This window comes from Nyctereutes procyonoides, unplaced genomic scaffold (assembly GCF_905146905.1).
Source record: "Nyctereutes procyonoides isolate TBG_1078 unplaced genomic scaffold, NYPRO_anot_genome, whole genome shotgun sequence".
Lineage (NCBI taxonomy): Eukaryota > Metazoa > Chordata > Mammalia > Carnivora > Canidae > Nyctereutes > Nyctereutes procyonoides.
In genome coordinates, this window is record NW_026575049.1 from 62,475,271 (window position 1) to 62,491,637 (window position 16,367).

General features: G+C 37.6%; 1 protein-coding gene across 2 annotated transcripts in view; it reads right to left on the reverse strand.

Annotated features, from left to right (window-relative positions):
• USP34 (ubiquitin specific peptidase 34) overlaps nt 1–16,367 on the reverse strand; it is a 248,230-nt gene that overhangs the window by 200,291 nt on the left and 31,572 nt on the right. For both annotated transcript variants that reach the window (XM_055329090.1, XM_055329092.1), the window contains exon 2: nt 9,927–10,014. In XM_055329090.1, coding sequence (XP_055185065.1) covers nt 9,927–10,014 — 88 coding nt within the window. The remainder of the gene's footprint in view (nt 1–9,926; nt 10,015–16,367) is intronic.

Sequence of the window (16,367 nt, forward strand, 5' to 3'; positions counted from 1 at the left end):
TTAATTTATATCCTCGGAGACAAAAGATACTGGACCACTGTGAACAAGAACAAAATACCATTAAAATACATTCAAACTACAAAATAGAGCTCTTCAATGTGTACAAATATATACTGCCTAGCTTTTGCATATGTGTCAGTCACAAATTAAAAACCAATTACAATTATAGCAATTTGACAGAAGAATATACAACTCTTCTTGATCTCAGGATCTTGAGTTTGAGCCCTACATGGGGTATAGAGATTTCTTAAATAAAACTTCAAAAAAAATTTTTAAAGTATACCAATTTGTAGAATTCAACAGAAGGTCCACAAGTAAAATTGTAAAAATCTCTTAGGAAAATAAATTTTAAAAAGATAAGGGGGAGAAAAAAGGGTATCATCATCAATCAAGGACATATAGTACATCACTAATAATACTCCCCAAGATGACAGTAGAAAATATGAGGGTGAGGAAATAAATAAAAATTTTATAACTGAAAAGCCCACCAAAAGACCTATCATGAAATTACTAAAGCAGGGTGGGGGGGTGGGGGGAGTAATAGATAAACATTTTAAAAGCTTTCACAGAGAATGGAAAGAGTGACAAGGAAAAGCTCAGGAACAAAAATAGCTAATACTTCTCCAAAGCAAGGGTGGGGAGTGGGGGTGTGGGGAGAGACTGGCTAACTCAATGCAAATCCTGATCTCAGGGTCCTAAGTTCAAGCCCCAAAGTGGGCATAGAGCTTACTTTAAAAAAATAAATAAAGGGGGATCTGTGTGATACAAATGATAAAGCATCCAATTCTTGGTTTCAGCTCAGGACATGATTTCAGAGTCCTAAGGTCAAGCCCCACAACAGCTCTGTACTCAGAATGAAGTCTGCTTGAGATTCTCTCTCACTCTCCCTCTGACATTCCTGCTCACGTGCACGCTCTCTCTCTCAAATAAAAAATAAATTTTAAGTAAATAAATAATAAATAAAAATTTAAAGCTCTCAACACACTATCAGAAGTTATAACACAATGGAGCAGTACTTTTAAATTTCTGAAAGAAAAATACTTTCCCCATTTAGAATTCTGTATCCAAAAGACTTCAGTAAGATTAAGAGTAGAATAGATACTTTAAGGCCTGAAATGTCTAAAATAATCTGTTCCCCATGCACCCCTTCTCAGAAAAGATGCCATTCTGACAAAACAAAGAAGAAAACCAATAAAAATGTCAACACAGCATCCAGGAAACTGGAGATCCAAAACAAAAGAAAATCAAAAGAAGTTTCAAAGATGATCTGAAGATATCAATACATGGAATAGGAAGATAAACACCAAAGGAGAGTCAGGATAGGGGAAAGGGAAGGAAATAACAGATCATATGATGCTGCATAAAAATATTAAAATAGTACTAAGAAAGATTGAAGAGTTTGGAAAGAATTAGTGATTCATAACTAGAAAATTATAAAAAACAAGCCAGTAGACTCTAGGAAACAAACAAACAAAAAACCCACACAAAAGATAAACAAGAATTTATTTCTTGTAAAATATAAAATGAACCAAAGAAACTTTTCTGGCTCACCACTGAGCAGAGTTGTTATTTTTAGAATTATCCTGAGAGAATGGGGAAGGATGAAAGAATGTAATCTTTATATATCAGAAACCAAAGTTCATAGAGTTTACTTAAAATTGATGAAGGAACAGCAGTATCATAATACCATTTCAGAATACAGAGGTTAATACCAAAGCCAACATCTGAAACAGTTGAAAGCAGAAGGGGAGCAGAGGAGATAGGGGACAATGAACTTTATTACAGGCCTTTTTCTGTGTTTACTTTTTAAACTGCACACAGGGGTCATAATCTCAGGGTCCTGGGATCAGGCCCCACTTTGGGATCCTTGCTCAGCAGGGAGTCTGTTTCCTTCCTCTGCCCCTCCCCCCTCACTTTGTGCTCTCTTATAAATAGAATCCTTAAAAACATAATATACTATGTATACATTTATACACTAATCTGAGACACACCCCTCCACTACCTAAATTTATCCTATTTTCTCCTTAGTCCTACCGCTATTATTACTAGCATAAGACTTTCTTACCCAATTAGTTATATGCTGCTTGAGCAGAGTATGCTTACATTTAAAGAACATGCTTGGGATCCCTGGGTAGTGCAGTGGTTTGGCGCCTGCCTTTGGCCCAGGGCGCGATCCTGGAGACCCAGGATCGAATCCCACATCGGGCTCCCAGTGCATGGAGCCCGCTTCTCCCTCTATGTCTCTGCCTCTCTCTCTCTCTGTGACTATCATAAATAAATAAATAAAATTTAAAAAAAATAAAATAAAATAAAGAACATGCTTATTAGTAGGCTTAGAGAGAACATACCTTATCATAATGAAGGCCTTATATGAAAAACCCACAGTAACATCTTATCAATGGTGACAAACTTAGGTTTCCCCCAAGATCAGGAACAAGATAAGGATATCTACTCTCACCACTTTCATTTAACATGAGAATTTCTAGCCATAGCAGACAGAAAAAGGAGGGAAAAAGTATCCAAACTGGTAAGGAGGAAATAAAATTTTCACTATTTGCAAATGATAGGATACTATAAATACAGTATCTTAGAGACTCCACCAAAAAAACTAGAACTGAAGAATTCAGTAAAATCCCAACATACAAAATCAGTGTACAGAAATCCACTGTACTTCTATACATTAATAATGAAGAGCAGAAAAACCACTCCATTTATAATGGCACCAAAAATATAATACACAGGAATACACTTGATCAAGGAAGTAAAAGACCTGTACTCTGAGAACTACAGAACACTTATGAAATTCAAGATAACACAAAGAAATGTAAAGACATTCCATGCTTATGGGTTCAAAGAACAAATGTTAAAATGTCCATACTACCCAAAGCAATCTACAGATTTAATGCAACCCCTATCCAAATACCAACAGCATTTTTCACAGAATTAGAATAAACAATCCTAAGATTTGTATGGAACCCCAGAAGAACTCAAAAAAGAAAAACCTAGGGATCCCTGGGTGGCGCAGCGGTTTGGCGCCTGCCTTTGGCCCAGGGCGTGATCCTGGAGAACCGGGATCGAATCCCACGTCGGGCTCCTGGTGCATGGAGCCTGCTTCTCCCTCTGCCTGTGTCTCTGCCTCTCTCTCTCTCTGTGTGTGACTATCATAAAATAAAAAATAAAAAATAAAAAATAAAAAATAAAGAAAAACCTAAAAAACAACCTATCTGGAGGTATCACAATTCTAGACTTCAAGTTGTATTACAAAGCAGTAGTTAGTAATCAAAACAGTAAAGTACTAGCACAAAAACATAAATCACATAAATCAATGGAACAGAATAGAAAGCCCAATAATAAACCCACAATTATATGGTCAATTAATCTTCCACAGAGAAGAAATGGAGATACAATGGGAAAAAGCATCTTCGACAAATGGTGTTAGGAAAACTGGACAGCTCCATGCAAAAAGAATGAAACTGGACCACTTTCTTACACCATACATAAAATATAAACTCAAAGTATTAATAAGGACCTAAATGTTGAGACCTGAAACCATAAAAATCCTAGAAGAGAGCACAGGCAATAATTTCTCTGACATGAGCCATAGCAAGGTTTCTCCAGATACATCTCCCAAGGCAAAGGAAACCAAAGCAAAAATAAACTATTGGAACTACAACAAAATACAAACTCTCTGCACAGCAAACAACCAACAAAACTAAAAAAGGCAACCTACCAAATGGGAGAAGATGCTTGCAAATGATATATCTGATAAAGGGTTAGTATCCAAAATATATAAAGAACTTAAACAATTCAACACACATACACACACAAAATAATCTAATTAAAAATGGGCAGAAGGGCAGCCTGGGTAGCTCAGTGGTTTAGCGCCACCTTTGGCTCGGGGTGTGATTCTGGGGACCAAGGATCGAGTCCCACATGGGGCTCCCTGCATGGTGCCTGCTTCTTCCTCTGCCTGTGTCTCTGCCTCTCTCTGTCTCTCATGAATAAATAATTTTTTTAGAAAAGGGCAGAAAATATGAACATTTATTTCTCCAAAGAAAACATACAGATGGCCAACAGACACATGAAAAGATACTCATCATCAGGGAAATGCAAATCAAAACCACAATGAGATATCACTTCATACCTGTCAGAATGGCCAAAATCAAAAACACAAGAAACAGGAATTGTTGGCAAGGATGTGGAGAAAAAGACCCTCTTGCACTGTTGGTGGGAACAGAAATTGGTACAGCCACTGTGGAAAACAGTTCAGAGGTTCTTGAACAATTATAAATAGAACTACCCTCTAATACATTAATCATATTACTGGGTATTTACCCTGAGAATAAAAAACACTAATTTGAAAGGATATATGCACCCTCCATATTGATTGCAGAATTATTTACAACAGCCAAGCTATGAAAGAAGCCCAAGTGTCCACTGATAGATGAATGGATAAAGAGGATGTACCATAGATATACACACAGCAGAACATTACTCATATTTTTTAATAAAAGAAGAAAAAAAAAGAGGGACGCCTGGGTGGTTCAGGGGTTGAGCGTCTACCTTTGGCTCGGGGCGTGATCCCAGGATCCTGGGATGGAGCTCCACATCAGACTCCCTATGAGAAGCCTGCTTCCCCTCCCTGTGTCTCTGCCTCTCTCTCTAATGAATAAATAAAATCCTTTAAAAAAAAAAATCATGGAACTAGAGGGTACCATGCTAATGAAAGTATGTCAGTCAGAGAAAGACAATTACCCATATGATTTCACTCACATGTGGAATTTGAGAAGCAAAACAGATGAACATAAGGGAAGGGAAGGAAAAATAAAACAAGAAGAAAATGGAGGCAAACCATAAGAGATGTTGAGCTCTGAGGATTGCTGAAGAGGAGGAAAGGTGAAGGAAAGAGTAACTCGGTGATAGGCATCAAAGACAACACTTAATATAATGAGCACTAGGTGTTATATGCAACCAATGAATCACTAAATTCCACCCTGGTAACTAATAAAACAATATATATTAACTAAATTCAATTTAAGAATGAAAACAAATGAAATCTTGCCATTTGCGATGACACGGATAGATCCAGAGAGATAATGCTAAGCGAAGTCAGTCAACAAGAAAAGACTAATACCATATGATCTCACTCATATGTGGAATTTAAGAAACAAAGGAATAAAAAGAAACCATAACACAGATTCTTAACTATAAAGAACTAACTGATGGTTACCATAGGGGATGTGGCTGGAGAGATGGGTGAAATAGGTGAAGGGGATTAAGAGCATCCTCATCTTGGTGAGCACCAAGTAACATACAGAAATGTTGGGTCACTATATTGTACACCTAAAACTAATTTAACACTGTATATTAACCATACTGGAATAAAAACTGAAAACAATTTTAAAAAGAACATAATACGATAAAATTTCCTAATGCCTAGCATAAAATACATAGTTCCAATTAACAAATTTTAATCCAATTTTCATGAGAAATCTACATGTCAAAACTAAACTGTTTTTTAACTTGGATTCTATAATTCCATCTAACAACATCCAATATTCCAATGGATCTGTCTCTGGCCTGTTACTGTGTTACACATGAAAGGACTGGTAATCCACAGTCTCCAACCTTAGCAAAAGTTGTTTTATTTATGAACTAATTTGTGAAAAGCACTACTTTAAATAGTGGTCAACATCAATACCTCACTGAATTTATCAATATCCCCAAATTTCTTAATGCCAAAATAAAAAGCAGAGTCTTAGAGAGTGTAGAACATAATATATTTGAAAGCAACAGCTTCTAAAACTGTTCATAAAAATAAAGTTTACTGAGACACCTGGCTTTTTTACTCAATACCGTATACTAGTCTTTTGATCTCATGATCAGGTGGTTCAAGCCCCGTGCTAGATGTAGAGTTTACTTAAAAATTTTAAAGTTTATTAAAACAATGACCAAAAAACAGCAATAGTCTCAAACATTTAAGATCCATGAATGACAGGTATGAAATATACAATTTTTAAAACTGAAAATACAAAAAGCTGACAGAACCTCACCCTTGCTGGCACCTAGAATTATTTTAGAAGATAAATCATGAAATAAAAAGTAGATTGGAAGAAGACAACAAAGAACCTTTTAAATGTCTGCTAAGGAATTTGGAATTTACAAGACAGAAACCTAAGCCTATTTTGTGATGTTTTAAACAAGTCCAAAAAAGGGCAACATAATTCAATGCTTTATCATCCATATTACTTTCACACCTTTATATGCTTTTATTAATTTGTATTCTTTAATTTATTCTCTTAATCTTCTCTCTCCATTTTGAATTAGTTTTCCTCCCATTCCAATTGCACTATTAATAAAATAATGATAACTTTTTAAACAAACATATGTAACTTATCTTACAAATAAAATAAGGAATGGCAGCTATACAACTGCTATATAGCAATCAAAAATGGTATATGATGACATGGAGAGATTGGGTTGAACACTGAGTATGTATGAAAAGTCCAATTGTATAAAACAGACATGTAGTAAAATCACATTTTTGTAAAATTTTAAACTGTATGATTCACAAGCTTAACCCAAGGATATACAAGAAAAAATTACCAGTTGTTACTCTGGATAGTGGCATGTTTTTTTTTTGTTTTTCGTTTTTTTTTAAACACAGTTTGATTCTCTATTTTCTCAAAGATTTTTCCAATGAGTACATAGTTAAATAGTAAGAAAATAATCTAAAATATTAATAAGTTGTAATGCTTATCAATATTAAATTCTTACCAATATACTATTTTTTAAGTGAACACACTCCTTCTATCTAGTCATTATTCTAGTCAATACATTCGAATAATGATTCTTAACCACTGATAATCTAATGAAAACTATTAACACTTTTCTCCTAGAAAACCTATCAGGAACATTTTGTATGAAATGTCATTGGTTCATTAGTGTGTTACGGTATATTTATGGACCTCCATGGTCATGGGCCCCTAAATTAATAATTGCCTTTGAAGATTAACTTATTAGTTGCTGTTTATCACCTACAAGAACCACCATGTTAATCTAGGCAACAGTATTTTCCAATGCCCAAGAAAAAAACAGAAAGAGGTAGTAGAGAGGAGGGGGAGGGGAGAGTAGCCAAAAAATTTTTTATTACTGAACACACTGGGATCCACCTGAATATTTTATTATCAGTTATCTTTCTTCAGCATGAACAATGAAAAGTCTAACATTCGGGGATCCCTGGGTGGCTCAGCGGTTTAGCGCCTGCCTTCAGCCCAGGGCCTGATCCTGGAGACCCGGGATCAAGTCCCACATCGGACTCCCTGCATGGAGCCTGCTTCTCCCTCTGCCTGTGTCTCTGCCTCTCTCTCTGTGTGTCTCTCATGAATAAATAAATAAAATCTTTAAAAAAAAAAAAAGAAAAGTGTAACATTCCACTCTTGGATACTTTTTTACTACCAGCTAAATACTACTATTTATTGACATGTGAATAAAATGATAAAGGTTACAATGTTTTTAGTTCAGCTTTTCACACTTTAGCTTACATAACCTTCAACATGTATACCATTTTCTAAAATAAATTTTAACAATTTTAATTAAGATAGGTATTTATTACTTTTGTCAGGTACTGTACTAAGCACTTGGTCTCTTCACAATCTAAGTAGTGACATCATTATTCTGATTTCACAAATGAAGTAAGAAACTTACAAGCCAACTAATTTGTGATAATCATCTAATACACAAGTGATGAAGCAGGACTTGAAGTCACATCAATCTGGCTCCACAGCCACACTCGTAACCACTATACTCGAGTGCAATAGGAGATAAAAGTAAGAGGATGTCTGTAGTTTGGGGGCGAACATTCTTAAACATTCTGATGAAACCTACAAATTATGCCTAAAATTGTACATATCAATATTTCCTTTGTAATTTAATTCCCATCCACACACTCCAGGTTATAAATTCCTGATACAAGCATTAAAAGTATTTATCAATGATAAAAATCAACTAAGAATGGTAAAACTTAACTTCCACCTAACGAGGGGTGAAACGCTAAAAAAATTCTATCATTTCTCTGGATTTCATTTTATTTAGTGGCATAACATGCTGCTACCCAGTTGCAGTTACAGTAAATAAATACAAAGTTATGACTGAAATGCAACATTTCTCAGCAAATCCTTTGGACTACTGATGCTAACTTTAAATCATTAAGATTAGTATTATGGAATATCCGATCGTCTACTCTACCCATAACGAGAGGAACAGCAACCATTCCTAAACTTAGCTAAAAATAATTCAGTTGCTCAAGACTCAGAAAAGAGATGCCAATAATGATGCATGTAAAAAACCTACAATCTTTTGTAGAGTACGTGCAAAAACTTTATTGACAAAGAAGGAAAAATCATAAGAAAAAGGGATATTACTGTAGAACAAATGAGATTTGAAGATAAATTCTATGATCAGCTAGACTGTGAGCCTCAGGACATTTACATTAGTTGCATTCAACATGTTCACTAATTGCACACAAAGCTTCAAACATTCTTTACCCATAAAAATTTTATAAGGACTAATAAATAGGACAGGCACATAAGTAAAAACAATCTTTAGCCAAGACCAGCTAAAATCATGTTAAGGGAACAGGAATTTGCAAACTCTTGTTACAAATCTTCATTATAGGGATGCCTGGGTGGCTCAGTGGTTGAGCACCTGCCTTTGGCCCAGGGCATGATCCTGGAGTCCGGGGATCGATTCCCACATTGGGATCCCTGAATGGAGGCTGCTTCTCCCTCTACCTGTGTCTCTGCTTCTCTGTGTGTGTGTCTCTCACGAATAAATAAAATCTTTAAAAACAAAAAATCCTTGATTATACTAATTACTGTGTTCAATGAACTTTTATTCTTTATATTCTCAATATATGTATTTCTTAAAAGCTGGTCTAATACACCTATTATGCAAATAGAGTAAGTAACAAGTGGCTTTCAGAAGAGTCAAAGTGTCCATTCCCACAGCACTGATTTTTTTTTAATGGACTAAGTTTGTTAAAGGTCTCTAGCTATGCCATTAAAAATTCTTTAATCTCTCAAAATAATTACTTTTATTTTTTTAAAATATTTTTATTTATTTATTCATGAGAGAGACACATAGAGAGGCAGAGACACAGGCAGAGGGAGAAGCAGGCTCCATGCAGGGAGCCCGACATGGGACTCAATCCCGGGACTCCAGGATTACACCCTGGGCCAAAGGTGGCGCTAAACCACTGAGCTACCGGGCTGCCCAAAATAATTATTTTTAGAATTAAAGCTCTTTCTAAATAATGCAAGACTTAAAGAAAAATTTTTTTTTCTGTTTTAAAAACAAAACCATGGGTGGGGGGCACTGGGTGGTACAGTCAGTTAAGTGTCTGCCTTCTGCTCAGGTCATGATTCCAGGGTCCTCGGATGGAGCCCCACATTGGGCTCCCTGCTCAGGGGGAGCCTGCTTCTCCCTCTCCCCCTACTCCCCTTCCCAACCCCTGCTCCTAGTGCGCACGTCTATCTCTCTCTTTCTCTCTCGCTCTCAAATTAAAAACAAAACCATGAATGGCCTCATGATGAAGAAGGGAAGAAGGGAAGTTATTAAACTGTCATTTAATAACCACATATAAGGGATCCCTGGGTGGCGCAGCGGTTTGGCGCCTGCCTTTGGCCCAGGGCGCGATCCTGGAGACCCGGGATCGAATCCCACATCGGGCTCCCAGTGCATGGAGCCTGCTTCTCCTCTGCCTATGTCTCTGCCTCTCTCTCTCTCTCTCTCTATCATAAATAAAAAAAATTAAAAAAAATAACCACATATAAACAACCCAACATTCTAAAAGGGAAATTTCATGACAATGCCAACTTAAAGTACAACTCACAAAGTTAGTCTTTAAAGTACTTAAAGATCCATACCTCTGTGTCCAGGAATTGATATAAGCAAATATTTTGAGAGTATGTTCCTTTCTGAGCTGCAGTCCATCACCACCTTCTATATCTGATACTGAAATAAAGTAGAAAAAACACGTTTTAATATCAGGAACAATTAACGCTAAACCAGTATTAAAGCCAACACTTAAAAAAAAAAAAGGCCTAGACTAAATGCAAATTTTTCAGATTTTTTTTTTTTATAGATGTATTGGGGGAGCAAGAGAGAAAATCCTTTGCCAGTTATCCTATCTAGTGTTGTCTACTTCAAACCTTCCTTCTGTTATATGCTTTGTGATGCTGGGGCTCTGGAAGTCCCATATTTGGGGAAAATGGAAGCTCCATTTTTCATTTCCAGCTGGCTTTGTTAAAATCTTCCTCCTTGCCTACATGGCACTAGAAGACCAGAAGGCAGGAGGAGACCAAAGACATGTTCACTTTCTATATATGAAAGCAAAACTCAGCAGCAGCACAGTTTCCAAGTGGCAGCTTCCAATAAGCAATCTCATGGTACTCCTCTTAGAGGTACCACCGATAGCCAGACAGCATCGTCTCTTTTAAGTCCTACCCCTTCACAGGGCCCACCTCCAAAGTGATTCTAAGTGATTCTTAGAGTTTGACAACCAGCTTTCCTTTGTTTCTCCATCCTTTTTGGGAAGACTGGCTGCTTCCTCAGTTATCACAGTTGTCGTCATCATCATCTCTGGGTGTCATCCAGGTTCCATTTGTTCTTTACCTCCAACATTCCTCCAACATTTGTGTAAGTACTTGTCTTTAATAAATTCCCTTTCAATTCCCTGACTGGCGGCTTGACTCATGTACTGGCATTTCATATACAATGTGTACTACAATGAAAGGAATCTACAGTTAAATTGAGAAAGGAAAAAAAGTTTTCAGAAACTACAGTTTGTCCAAATAAATCTTCTAATGTAAAATGTTTAAGTGTAGAAGATCTGGTCAGCAAATTTTTTCTTTAATAGCCAGAAAGAAAATACTTTAGGCTTTGAAGGCCAAACAGTCTCTTGCACAACTAGGTAACTGTGCCATAGTATCTTGAAAAGAGCCACACATAATGTGTAAACAAACAAACATGGCCATGTTACAAAACAAGCATCTGAAAGATCAGGTACACTGGACCAAGGTTTGCCAAGTCCATTCTAATTTTTTTCAGACATTTTTTTTTTTTCCAGATTTTATTTTAGGGGCACCTGGGTAGCTCAGTCAGTTAAGCTGCTGCCTTCAGTTCAGGTCACGAACCCAGAGTCCTGGGATGGAGCCCCACCTCAGGTTCCCCATTCAGCAGGAAATCTACCTCTCACTCTCATGCTCTCTTTCAAGTAAAATTTTCAAAAAAAAAAAATTTTTTTTTATTTTAGAGAAAGCACACGCAAGCATGTCACCAAGAAGCAGAGAGAAAGGGATGGACAAGCATATTCCATGCTGAGCATTGAGCCTGATACTGAGCTGCATCTCATGACCCTGACATCATGACCCAAGCTGAAATAAAGAGTCAGACACTCAACCAACTGAGCCATCCAGGCACCTTGCTAATTCCATTCTAGACAAAGTCCAACAAGATAACATAACCTTTAAGTCTCTGCAATACCTAGGAGTCATATATGCGTTCATTTAATATTTTTTTTTTTTAGCTCTGTATACACCAAGTAGTAGATACCCAATTGGTGAAAAGGTAACAGTACCCACCTCATGGAACTTAGTCTAGTGATGAAGAGTAAAGACAAAAAAGAGGTAAAGAAGGAAAAATACGGGGATCCCTGGGTGGCGCACCGGTTTGGCGCCTGCCTTTGGCCCAAGGCGCAATCCTGGAGACCCAGGATCGAATCCCATGTCGGGCTCCTGGTGCATGGAGCCTGCTTCTCCCTCTGCCTGTGTCTTTGCCTCTCTCTCTCTCTCTCTCTGTGTGACTATCATAAATAAAATAAAAATAAAAAAAAATAAAAATAAAAACTTTAAAAAAAAAAAAGAAGGAAAAATACTCATACATATAGTGATAAATGCCAAGAAGAAATCACGTAGGGTATTGAGTATCAAATAAGCATAACCCATCTTAGAATGGAGAAGTCAGGAAGAGATTCTCGGAGATGATTTTTTTTTTAATTTATTTATGATAGACACAGAGAGAGAGAGCCAGAGACACAGGCAGAGGGAGAAGCAGGCTCCATGCAGGGAGCCCGACGCGGGACTCGATCCCGGGACTCCAGGATCGCGCCCTGGGCCAAAGGCAGGCGCGAAACCACTGAGTCACCCAGGGATCTCCTCGGAGATGATTTTTAAGCAAAGGCTAGACGGTTAAGAGTTCAGACGTTAAAAACAGAAAGAGATAAATGACAGCATCTCAAGTAAAGAAGTTAACGTTTAAGATCCCTGGGTAGCTTAGCGGTTTAGTGCCTGCCTTCAGCCCAGGGTGTGATCCTGGAGTCCCAGGATCAAGTCCCACATCAGGCTCCCTGCATGGAGCCTGCTTCTCCTCTACCTATGTCTCTGCCCAGCCCCCCCCCCCCCGTGTCTCTCATGAATAAATAAATAAAATCTTTAAAAAAAAAAAAGTTCACGTTTAAAGAAAATCCCCAAGATGATGTGAAAGAATAACCAAGTTAGACAACTGTGCACAGATCTCAATAACACTAGTTCAAACAGGATCAAGGGAATAAAAGTACATTAGGTAAGATGGGTCAGAGGTGAGGGAATTAAATATACTTTACATATGACTTTGTCTAAAAGATTTTATTTTATTTTTTAAGATTTTATTTATTTATCCATAGACACAGAGAGAGAGGCAGAGACACAGGCAGAGGGAGAAGCAGGCTCCACGCATGGAGCCCGATGTGGGACTCGATCCCAGGTCTCCAGGATCACACCCCGGGCTGCAGGCGGCGCCAAACCGCTGCGCCACCGGGGCTGCCCAGTCTAAAAGATTTTAAAAACACTTCAGGGATCCCTGGGTGGCGCAGTGGTTTGGCGCCTGTCTTTGGCCCGGGGCACGATCCTGGAGACCCGGGATCGAATCCCATGTCAGGCTCCCGGTGCATGGAGCCTGCTTCTCCCTCTGCCTGTGTCTCTGCCTCTCTCTCTCTCTCTCTGTGACTGTCATAAATATTAAAAAAAAAAAAAAAAAAAAAAAAACACTTCAAAAAAAATAAAAAAATAAAAACACTTCAAGTTTACAGGCGCAAACACATATGCATACATATTTGGCAACTACTAAGTATAGTAATGAAAGAAACTGTACAGGAAAAGTAACTACAGTATACTACATGGATCAGCAGTAAGTATTTTACAGGACATTAGTAACAAATACACAATACTAATTCAAAAATAATTGGAAAGGGGTGACAAAGGAAAAATACTATTCTCTTCTTCCATAATTAGATGAAAACAGACCAACAAATTTTCCATAGAAGAAAGTCAGTGGAAAATGTCTATAAACAGGGGAGGCATGGTGGCTCAGTTGGTTAAGCAGCTGCCTTCAGCTCAGGTCATAACCCAGGATCCTAGGAACAAGCCCCACATAGGGCCTCCTGATCAACAGGGAGCCTGCTTCTTCCTCTTCTTCTGCCCCTCTCCCCCCTATGTTCTCATTCACTCTGCTCTCACTCAAAAAAAAAAAAGAAAAAAAAAAAAAAAAAAGAAAAAGAAAAAAATTAAATGTTTGAAAAAATATTAATAAAAGAAAATATCTATAAAAATAACATTTTTATTATTTAAACACATAAAAGTAAAAGCTAGGGGGAGGGCAGCCCAGGTGGCTCAGTGGTTTAGCACCACCTTCCACCCAGGGTGTGATCTTAGAGACCCTGGATCGAGTCCCACTCTCCTGCTCCTCCCTCTGCCTGTGTGTGTCTCTGCCTCTCTCTCGCTGCGTGTGTGTCATAAATAAAATCTTTAAAAAAAAAAAAAAAAAAAAAAAGCTGGGTGGGGGGAGTAAAACAGAAAGTACCTCTAGGAGAAAGAAAGTGGGACTGCTACAAGAGACTGCTGTTTTTTGTTACAAGCCTGGCAACACTATTTGACATTTTACATAAGCATGTATTATTTAATAAAAATTAATACAGGGGCACCTGCCTGGCTCATTCAATAGAGCATGTGACTCTTGATCTTGGGTTTTGAGTTAGAGCCCTCCACTGGATGTAGAAATTATTTAAAACTAAAAGATCTTGGGATGCCTGGGTGGCTCAGCGGTTGAGTGCCTGTCTTTGGCCCAGGGCATAATCCTGGAGACCTGGAATTGAGTCCCACACCGGGCTCCCTGAGAGGAGCCTCCTTCTTCCCTCTGCCTGTGTCTCTGCCTCTCTCTCTCTCTCATAAATAAATAAAATCTTTTAAAAAAAGAAAAAAGAGGGGATCCCTGGGTGGCTTAGCAGTTTAGCACCTGCCTTTGGCCCAGGGCGTGATCCTGGAGTTCTGGGATCGAGTTCTGCATCAGGCTCCCTGCATAGAGCCTGCTTCTCCCTCTGCCTGTGTCTCTGCCTCTCATGAATAAATAAAATCTTGAAAGAAAGAAAGAAAAGAAAGAAAGAAAGAAAACAAAGGAGCATAGGGGAAGGGACAAAAAAAATAAAATAAGAGGAAATCAGAGAGGGAGACAAACCATAGAAGACTCTTAACTCTAACATACAAACTGAGGGTTGCTGGAGGGGAAGTGTGTCAGGGGGCTGGGATAACATGGTGATGGGCATTAAGAAGGCTCTTGAAGTAATGAGCACTGGGTATTATATACAACTGATACTAAACTCTACCTCTGAAACTAATAATACACTCTATGTTAATTAACTGAATTTAAATAATAAATAAATAAAAAACCTTGGGGTGCCTGGGTGGCTCAGTTAAGCATCCAAACCTTGCTTTCAGGTCAGGTCACAATTTCAATGTCAGATGATTAAGCCCTGCTTTGGGGTCCACACTCTGAATGTAGCCTGCTTACGATTCTCTCTCTCCCCCTTCCCCTTTGCTCCTCCTCTCACTCATGTTCTCACTCTCTCTAAAACAAGTAAGTAAATAAAATCTTTTAAAAAGAAGCAGCAACAGCAGCAGCTGATGAGTTAGGGCTCCTGGCTGGCTCAGTCAGTGAAGCATGTAACTCAATTTAAGGGTCATGAATTTGAGTCCAACATCAGGAAGAAAGATTATTTAAAAAGAAAAAAAGATGCTACTAAATTTAAGGCTTGACTCACTAAATAATACAAGATGCAGTCCGAAAATTCTATAAAACACATATCATAAATACCTTAAAATGTGTCACCTTAAAGGTAGATCTGGAATTAAAAACACATTTATTTTTTTTTAAGATTTTATTTATTTATTCATGAGAGACACAGAAAGAGGCAGAGACACAGGCAGAGGGAGAAACAGGCTCCATGCAGGGAGCCCAATGCGGGACTTGATCCCGGGATTCCAGGATCACGCCCTGGGCCAAAGGCAGGCACCAAACCGCTGAGCCACCCAGGCGCCCTAAAAACACATTTAAAAGGCTATTCAGGGTGCCTAGCAGGCTCATTCAGTAGAACATGTGACTCTTAATCTCAGGGTTGTAGGTTCAAACCCTATGATGGGTATAGGGATTACTTAAAAATAAGATCTTTAAAATAAATAAATAAATAAATAAATAAGTAAAACGCTACTCAAAGGGCCAAGTAAATACATATAAGCAATTAAGAAGATACTATGCATTTATGAACTTGGATGAACTATTGTCAAACAACATTTAACTATTAATATCTTAAAGGTAATCATATTTTTGTATATATTTGAAATTTGTCACAGCAAATTTTAGTAAAGCATCAGAGAAAAAAAAAGATGTTACGTAAAGCAGTAATAATTAAGAGTAAAAGGCAGGCTTCTGATAAAAAGATCAGTATAAAAACTTCAAAATGTTAAAATGATGGCCAATCTAAAATTTTAAACTCAGGTAAACCTCCCTCAGGAGGAAGGGTGAAAGAAAATTTTGGACAAATATGTATACTTACCATTGGCAGGCCATGCCTGAATATAAGAGTAAAAAATAAACAGAAATCAAAAGGTACCTCAAAAGAAAAGGTGGAAGGGGGAGTAACAGGAACAAAAAAGGGAAAAATGGTAATGAAGGAAATAAACACAGATAAATCTAAATATATAAAGTGAAAAAAATTTTTAAATATGTATTAGTTTGAGAGCCTTAAAATTCAACTGAAATATGAGACAACATGTAAAATGGCAGAAATAAAGACTGGCATTCTTAAAGTGTCCTGAACTGATACATTAGAGGATTTAAAACATTTACACTAATGACAAAAAACAAAAAAGCAAACTTCAAAAAAACTGCAAACTAGGAAGCCTTTGCAGGGTAATCTCTCTGAGCTCAAATGAAAGATTAGTGGAAAAGAAATGAAAAGAATGGGCCAAAAAAAGAAAATTGATGCACACATGATTCAA